The sequence below is a fragment of the Colletotrichum spaethianum genome (assembly GCF_022836535.1).
Source record: "Colletotrichum spaethianum MAFF 239500 DNA, contig11, whole genome shotgun sequence".
In the NCBI taxonomy this organism is placed as follows: Eukaryota; Fungi; Ascomycota; class Sordariomycetes; order Glomerellales; family Glomerellaceae; genus Colletotrichum; species Colletotrichum spaethianum.
This window is the reverse complement of record NW_026054781.1, coordinates 1239389-1247973: the sequence shown is the minus strand read 5'-3', so window position 1 is coordinate 1247973 and position 8585 is coordinate 1239389. Positions and strand designations below refer to the sequence as shown.

At 50.6% G+C, this 8585-nt stretch overlaps 4 protein-coding genes across 4 annotated transcripts; 3 read left to right on the top strand and 1 right to left on the bottom strand.

The window, feature by feature from the left end:
• Positions 1-1583: 1583 nt before the first annotated feature.
• ColSpa_05293 (complex I intermediate-associated protein 84, mitochondrial) lies at positions 1584-3890 on the top strand (the record flags this gene model as incomplete). Its single annotated transcript, XM_049271505.1, has 2 exons — positions 1584-3667; positions 3722-3890. The coding sequence occupies 2 exons, from the start codon at positions 1584-1586 to the stop codon at positions 3888-3890; spliced, it is 2253 nt and encodes a 750-aa protein (XP_049127462.1).
• Positions 3891-4035: 145 nt separating this feature from the next.
• On the bottom strand, positions 4036-4773 carry ColSpa_05292 (37S ribosomal protein RSM18, mitochondrial; the record flags this gene model as incomplete). Its single annotated transcript, XM_049271504.1, has 3 exons — positions 4036-4233; positions 4286-4611; positions 4677-4773. 3 exons carry the CDS (start codon positions 4771-4773, stop codon positions 4036-4038), a joined length of 621 nt encoding a protein of 206 aa, XP_049127461.1.
• Positions 4774-5009: 236 nt separating this feature from the next.
• On the top strand, positions 5010-5886 carry ColSpa_05291 (U3 small nucleolar RNA-associated protein 10; the record flags this gene model as incomplete). Its single annotated transcript, XM_049271503.1, has 3 exons — positions 5010-5125; positions 5451-5627; positions 5691-5886. 3 exons carry the CDS (start codon positions 5010-5012, stop codon positions 5884-5886), a joined length of 489 nt encoding a protein of 162 aa, XP_049127460.1.
• A 1405-nt stretch (positions 5887-7291) lies between these two features.
• On the top strand, positions 7292-8145 carry ColSpa_05290 (endoglucanase-4; the record flags this gene model as incomplete). The annotated part of the gene is made up of 2 exons (XM_049271502.1): positions 7292-7386; positions 7449-8145. The coding sequence occupies 2 exons, from the start codon at positions 7292-7294 to the stop codon at positions 8143-8145; spliced, it is 792 nt and encodes a 263-aa protein (XP_049127459.1).
• Positions 8146-8585: the final 440 nt, after the last annotated feature.

Here is an 8585-nt window from a genome sequence, read left to right as displayed (position 1 = left end):
TTTGGGCATGTGGCCGGACATATGACTAAGAGAAACGCCGTCACTAAGTAAAAGCAATGTAGTGTTGATGTCCCGGATGCTGCCAACTTGTCGGAACTCTTTTGCAAGCTATAATGGGGCGTTCTCTGGAACAATATAGCAACGGCTGGTCGGATGGTACTTTTAGATCTACTTTAGATTAGTAAAGATAATCGTGATAGAGTTCCTACTGCAAGGTACTCACCTCAAGATAAACGCCTCCACAGATTTGCTCACTCTATTTGTTAATTGTTGTTCCTGAAACCAACGCACACGAAGTGCAGCTGCCTTTCATAAGAAGCTGAAAGAGGTTGCTGTAATCATTTCTGCCTCCCAACTATTCCCTTGAATGATTCACTTCTATGTCATATTGGCAATTGCTCAGGTCTCCGCACTGACTTCATCGCGGGTCTGAGCGTGTCTTTGCTTCATGCAACTTACGGTTGAGGCCGAGAAAAGGACGACTTGACATTTGATTGCCAATTCTGGACACAAAACGGCTTCAGATGGAACTTCAGTCATGCCTGATGTCTCCAGAGTCTGGCACTCAGGAGGTAACCCTCCGGCTCGTCTAGAGTGTTCCGGTTCAGCATCGAGATCCCACTCGGGTCGCTTGACATTCTGATGGCCGTACTATTCCACGTTGTCATCCCAACCTGAAGCAAAGCGAGAAAAAAAATGGTATGACGTCTCAATCATGACGCAGCATATCGAGGCTGCTAGATGGTAACCAGCGCATGTATTTGCCAGGCAGCTTGGATTGAGTCTAAGTATCGCTGTTGTCTTGAGTCAACCTATGAATATCGGTTGTTTCGATTCGCAAGTCTCCAAGACAACGTTTGAACTGTGGAAAAAGAAACCTACGAGCTTCTTTTTGAATCAACTACTCTGTTTCTTCATGAACAATCCGTCCTGCATTTTTCATGAAGCCATCAGGCACTGATCTTAATGTTGTAAAGTAGTGTAGGTAGTTGTTTTGAACCCTATGGTCAGCTGCATCACTTTGGAGATCTGAATGGCGGATTATCGGAGCCGATTAAAGGATTTTTCATAAATACCACTATATCAATCAATCTCTACTTCAAGTCGTGAAGCTGGAAACGTGTGTGAGAATAAAAAGGCAACAGACACAGCTGTCGCCGGGGGTGCCGCGCAGCACGATTGGATGACTAATATCGGTTAATCTACGGCAATTTCTTAACGCGGGTCGCATCTTGGTGGCAGCTACTACGCTTTCCCAGTCCCGAAAGCTTTAGTATCCCCAAATCTAAATCGCAAATCTTCAAGAGCTTTGGTAGCCGGCATTGAGCTTCACCACATGCCGCACATACTCTAGATTGGTCTGGAAATGCCCAGGTACGTCCTTTGGAAGCTTCACTACTGCGATTGACGCAGCTAATTGATCTCACAGAACCCGTCAATCGAAGCACTGAACCCACACCATGAGGGCGCAAATAGCCCGCCATGCCTACCGACGGGTCTTCGTTCCAAAGGGATGCGCCCCCGCGTGCTCGATCCTCTCCAGACCAGGGTGTCGTCATACTCAGTTCCCGGTAGCATCGACGATGTCCTTATCCCGACGAGCCCCGCGCCGCACGTTCTTCGGTATCCTGCAGAAGCCCCCGAGACAGGTCAAGAAGCCAGAGTATGAGCCTGGGTGGACGGCAATCCTGACGTGGAGGAATCGCCTCTTGGAAAGCGTACGACCGCCGACGAGAACAGAACTGGTCGAGGCGTTTCGGGACCTGTTCGTCTACAAATTGCGCTACAACATTGTCGTTAACAGCACCCAAGCATTGCACTGCCGAAACCTGTTGAAGTATCTGGTTGAAAACAAGGATGACGAACCAGGACCAGGGTTGACATTGACGGATTTAACAGCTGTCAGGGATGCGCTGTTAAAGTTACCAAAGGAAGATACCAAAGACCACTTGGAGTTCTCCAGGCTCTTATACGATGTGATTAAGGCGGAAAGGGCATTGGATCCGACGGATCCTGGTGCCGCGGAAGACTTCGAATCATATCTCGTCGCTCTGACGTTGTTCGGCGCATCAACCGAAGCTTTTTCTACTCTGCAGGAACACTGGACCCGGCTATCAAAGGCGGAGCGATTGGATGGCCAGAACCTTTGGGTCAATGTCTTGCAAGGTCTGGCGGAAGAAGGGCGCGAAACAGAGCTAGTCGCCGCTGTCACAAAGGCTGAAGAGCTCGGTGTGCCTTTCATGTCAAGCTTTCACGAGGTCATGACAACATTCTATGCGAAGAAGGACAACGTTTTGGAAACGAAAAAGTGGTTTTTGAAACCCGCTCCGAACGACAAACAGCCGAGCCCTAGGGCATTCAAGGAGATTTTGCACTTCTCAGTCAGGAACAACCAACGTGGATGGACTGCGCCGATCTTCAAACGGCTTGTCGACGCGAATCCGAGCAAAGAGCACTGGGACGTTATCTATCAGTGGGCGGTACTATCGATGGGAAAGGGCCTCGATGATATCAAAGGCATGTTCGAGGTTGTTGCTCGCCACAACCCGGATGACAGCTCTTATCTGCCAGATACACAAACCATCAACGGTCTCCTGGAGGTTGCGATCGAGAAAAACGACCCGTACCTGGCGGATAGGCTCGTTTCGTTCTCCAGCGAGCTCGGCATCCGACCTGATGCAAAGACTTATCTTCTTCAGATGGACTTCAAGATCCGGGCCAAAGATTTGGCTGGGGCAAGGACGGCATATATGCAGCTCCCAAAGACGGAGCTCAACGGAGAGGATGATCTGCCTCTGATCAACAAATACCTCCAGGCGTTGTGCTACCAAACAAAAGTAGACTTCAAAGCGATACGCGAGATGTTGGATATTCTAGAGGACCGTATCGTGACACTGGATCCCGAGACAGTGGTTGCGTTATGCACAGTTTTTCTCAAAAACGACCAACAGTTCGAGATCATCGACACCTTGTCTCTCAACGTGTTCCAACACAGCAACGAACAACGACGATCTGTCAGAGACGCCTTTGTGGCGTACTGTTTAGACAGGAAGAACAGCACTGCAAGAGTTTGGGACGCTTATTCCATCTTGCGGCAATTCTTCTTGGAAACCAGTGTTGAGAGCCGTGTCAAGCTCATGAACGCCTTCTTCGACCGTAATCGAGCCGATATGGCAGTTCACGTCTTCGGCCACATGCGTCAGCATGTTAACCCAACATTCCACCCCACCAGCGACGAATATGTGCAATGCCTTGAGGGCATGGGCCGCTGTCCTGATCTGGACAGCCTGAAGCTGGTTCACAACATGTTGAAGATGGATACTAAGATTCAACCAAGCACCAAGCTGTTTAATGCATTGATGATTGCATACGGAGCATGCCAAAAGCCAAGTCTTGGACTTGAGTTTTGGCAAGACATTGTTCGATCGGCAGAAGGCCCGTCCTATAACAGTCTCGAGATTGTGTTTTACCTTTGCGAAATCAAAGCCTTTGGCGACCAGATGGCCCGAGACATCTGGAAGAAGATTGAAAAGATGGAGATCGACATCCCTCCAGCGGTATTCGCTGCATACTGTGGAGGCCTCGCAGGCAACGGCAACTTGCAGGAGGTGCAGAGCACAATCAGAACCATGAAGCGAGCTGTAGGTTATGGGCCTGATGCAATGACGTGAGTAAAGCCCCTTCCTATACCTTTGTCAGTCATGAAGCTAATTTTCAAAAGATTGGGCATCCCTTTCAATGCTTTGCCCGGCCAGAGGCTACAGCGTGACTTCGAGGCATGGGCTAAGAAGCAGTTCCCGGAAGAGTGGGCAGAGGTGGAGAGATTCCGCTACTACCATACGGCGGAGAAGTTAAAGAAGTTCAAGCTGCAGCGGGTGCTGAAGGCATGATGTGTACAAAAAAATGCTAGAGAAGCTTCTTGTATCTGTACATTTATAATAGACGCCAAGATGTTGTACAATTCATACACGGGTAATTATCCCCATATCCGTAGACATACCCCACTAGCCTTGCAAGCCTTTACGTTATCCGACTCTACTTCCATGACGCGTTAAGACGGAATCTCTTTCTCAACAGCTCGGGATGATGGTGCACACTAGGGTGGATACCCATGCCAATCGCTCTCCTGATGGCCTTGGCAATCCTTCGCTGGTTCACTGGCCGCAGTCCCGTGTTCTTGGAGTGCTCAATCTGTCCGAACGAAGTCATATACTCGGATATCATGGAGAAATTCTGTAAATCGTCGTCAGAATTGTGGACTATGCTGTTGACCAGTGATACGTACTCTGTAGTGATCCAGAGGGTTGATGCCCAGGAGATCAATCACATCGACATTGGGTCGCTTCGACTTGCGCCACTTCTCCATCTCAACGGGGCTCAGGTCGTGCGGTGCGTAGACTTCACCGGCGCGCCAGCGGCGCGGCATTTGCTTAATGTAGTCGTCGCTGATCTTCTTCTCGCGGAGAGACTCAAGCATGGTGCGCTTGCGCGCGGCAACTCCCTCCATGCGCGCTTTGCCGCTCTTGTTGATGATGCCACGGATGCGGTCAGCCGAGTGCACCTGGGGCTTTTCGTCGAGGTTCAGGAGATTCGAGATCGGGTCAGAGGGCTCTGCAACGGGCGCCGTTAGCTATGGATCACTGGGACTAGGGAGGTGATGGGAAGCATTGGCGTACGGGTGACGACGGGAGTCGACGAGAAAGGTCGTGCAATCCGGGCCATGAAGGCACTCGGGGCCTTGGCGGCCGAGAGAAACGGTAATCTGGGAGGCATGGCTGGTTTATGAGCTTTTGGTCGGGTCTCCAAACGAGGCGTGGTCGGTCGCGAAGGTTGAAGCTGTCACGGAAATTCTTTGGTAGGCCGACGGAACCTTCCGCCCCATTTTTGCGATAAGACCCCCGATAAGGATTTTGTCCCGCCTCAGCTCCAGAACTTTTCTTTCCCAGACAACCCGACACCGTTGACATCCACCATATCGAACTGGGAATTTGCGACGCCGAAAGCCCAACATGGTCCGCAAACTCAAGTATCACGAGCAGAAGCTTCTGCGGAAGCATGACTTTATCACGTATAAACAGGTACCGAGGCCCTCGCCGCTTGCGCAGTACACCAAGCCGGGGCAAATGTGCTAACAATGATTTTGCTAGGATGGCGATCACCGTGATGCCTCAGTGGTACGACCAGTTCCAGAAGAGACAAGTGTCGCAATAAGTTCTAACGTGTATATAGGTGCGGAGATACATGATCCAAAAGCCTGAAGATTATGTGAGTATTGTGACCGACTCCTGCCTCGCAAAGGTATACTAATTGAGGTGAACAGCATAAATACAACAGACTATGCGGCGTAAGTTTGGCAGCCACCGATTCGAATCGAGCACATACCACGGTCGAATATACACCTACATAGGAACTGACACAGGCGCGCAGTCTATTCGTCAACTTGCACACAGAATCAGTCTCATGCCCCCGGAAAACGCGGCCCGCCGAAAGCACGAGAAGCTCCTTCTCGACAAGCTGTACGATATGGGTATTCTGTCCACGGCCTCGAAGCTGTCGGCCGTCGAGCACAATGTCACGGTCAGCGCGTTCGCAAGACGGCGTCTCCCAGTTGTCATGACTCGCCTGCGGTATGAATTACGCTATTCACAACTTGCTTCTCCCTGCAATCACGATGCTGACTGAGTTCGCAGCATGGCCGAAACCGTACAGGCAGCCACGAAGCTCATTGAACAGGGACACGTGCGTGTCGGTACGGAAACGTGCGTCGATCCGGCTTTCTTGGTAACCCGCAGCATGGAGGACTTTGTCACATGGACCGTGGGCAGCAAGGTCAAGCGGAACATCATGAAGTATCGCGACAAGCTGGACGACTTTGAGTTGTTGTAAAATGGGATAAATTTACTTTCGGATGGTTGGCTTACCGCTACGGCCTGGCACTTTGCTTTCGACATTGGTCAGTGGTGTTATGGAGTTATGAGGGCTGGATATCAAAATGCATTCGCCTGCGGCAAAGTTCCGCATGGCGGCACCTGAATCAGCACCAAGGGAAATGGAATCATTGATGAACATTTGGCGAAGTCTGTAGATGGACATAGTTTGCCAATCGTAAGAACAATGAGTATCTCCAACTGAAATACGCTCGACATTTGTCCGTCATCAAAGCATTCCCCTGGCGCATATTTCAAATAGATTGAGGGACAGCAATTTGGCTTCTCAAGGACTCGTCTTGGCGAACGCCCGCTCGCAAACGAAGCACTCAGTACCTGTTTTCACCTCTGTCAACTCATCAAACGCGAAGTATGCTGAGCATTCCCAGGACATTATTGGGAGAAATGGAGAAAACACCAAAGTTCTGATGCGGAAGCACGTCATGCGGGCTTGTGCGGCGCTGAGCGAGGAGACGAACACTCTGGAAGGATGAAACCGTCGCACCCTTTGGCCGTATAGCAAGCAGTTCAGCAAATACAAGACTGCGGCATGAAAACGTCGCCGAGGGCCTGGATGCGAAGCCGAGGCCCATGCCAGATCAGGAAATTGTTGAGACGAAGCTGATGACTCTGAAGAGTCAACTCGCGAGGTCATCATCCAGACTCTGACCAGGATGGCCATGCTGTCTGGTCTTGGAACAAACCTTCCCAAACAACAACACACAAGAAAAGCGTGAAGAGTCGTCGGAAGATAACTCTATGAGGCTGAGAAGGGTGCCAGCACGGACGCTTTGCGAGAAGCAAGGCCGATTCAAACAATGGTTTACCCTAGTCTTGAAACAGAGACATGACCAAGTGATACCGTGAACCAGCGTCCTAGATGGCGAAGATCCGATGCTTGCCAATCATATTCTAGATTCTGGCCGGTTAGTTAGGGTCATCGTATACTCTCTGTGTCCGATGTTTTACACCTTCTCCGTGCTGTGTGTGGTCCCAAACATCAGCGCATGGTGGTCGGGGTGAAGGCTTTGTTTGGATGGAGGAAGCATGCCGGGAGACTTTTCAGCCGTGACGTTCGTCTGCGGCCTGGTAGTCTATAATAACCACCATCCCAAGGACTTCTTATACTGGACGTCCATTCGTAAAGCAATATTACACATTCCTTGATAATACTGTAGTGCGCTGGTCGACTATTACACTCCTTTGTAAGCCACAGTCGCTCAATTTTCACAACGAAAATATACATAAACGCAGACGATCCTTGAGCAGTAACTGGATTTTTTCTCTCTGAATTACACCAGTCGTTATTTCGCCGAAACTACCATCACGCCATAATCGAACAGTCTAACGCGGAGGCTCTCACGATGTCTGCCTTCAAATACACCGTCTTAGCTTCAGCTGTATTCCAGGCCGTCAGTGCTCATGGCACGGTAAATGGTGTTATGGCAGATGGAGTCTTGTAAGCCTGAACCCATTGTCCCACTCTCGTATTTCGTGATCACTAAGCTAACAGTCCCCCAGCTATGAAGGTTACAGTCCGCAGATGCAATACCAGAAGCCCTCACCACAAGTTGTAGGATGGTCCATTCCCCAGGACCTGTCCAACGGCTTCGTCGCCGTCGACAAGTACGCAGCTCCAGACATTATTTGCCACGTCGGTGCGGAACCGGCGCCCATCGCCGCCAAGGTGACGGCAGGCTCCAACCTGACCGTTTTCTGGACTGATTGGCCCGAATCGCATCATGGGCCGATGATGGACTACCTCGCTTCTTGCAATGGCGATTGCGCCAAGGTTAACAAAGCGGACCTAGAGTTCTTTAAGATCGACGCTGTCGGGCTCTTGGACGGCTCCAAGGCGCCGGGGAAGTGGGGCTCCGATGAAATGCTCGCGAACAACAAGTCCTGGACCATGACGATCCCGGCCAACATCGCCCCGGGCCAGTACGTCCTCCGCCATGAGACCATCGCGCTTCACGAAGCGGGCCGCGAGGGTGGCGCGCAAAACTATCCGCAATGCGTCAACCTCGACGTCCAAGGCGGCGGGTCCGAGAAGCCCCCCGGCATCAAGGCGACAGAGCTGTACAAGTCCAACGACGCGGGCATCATGTTCAACATCTACAAGGATAACCTCGAGTACACCATACCTGGTCCGCCGCTGATGGGTGTGCAACAACAGGATCCTGCCCGCCGGCGGAAGAGGGTGACTGTCATTTACTGAAGGAAGGCATTGGAGGTATTTGCACAAAATTTTGTTCCTTTGTTGTGTATTTTTAAGGATATATACATACCGTGAGGCATGATGAATATATGGAAACGCTCGTTTGGCTCGCCCGCCTTTTCCACACTGAACGTGATTTTGCTTTTAGTCAACTTATGTTCGCTTGGCGATTCTTCACATCTCGAACATGCCACATGGAAACAGGATGCGGTCTGGCGTGATGGTACCATAAACAAAGGGGCGTCCGTGAGCATATACAGCCCTTCTGACATGTGTTTCCTGTACAGCCATGTAACAATAGTGAACAACACTATTCATAATGCTCTCCTGTCCAAATAAATTCATAAAACGCCTTTGTCTAAGTGCATTAGCTATTTCACCGTCCCTTGGCAGATATAACAGAGCAAGCGTTCGAAAACAGCTCTTGTTGGATCGTTGGT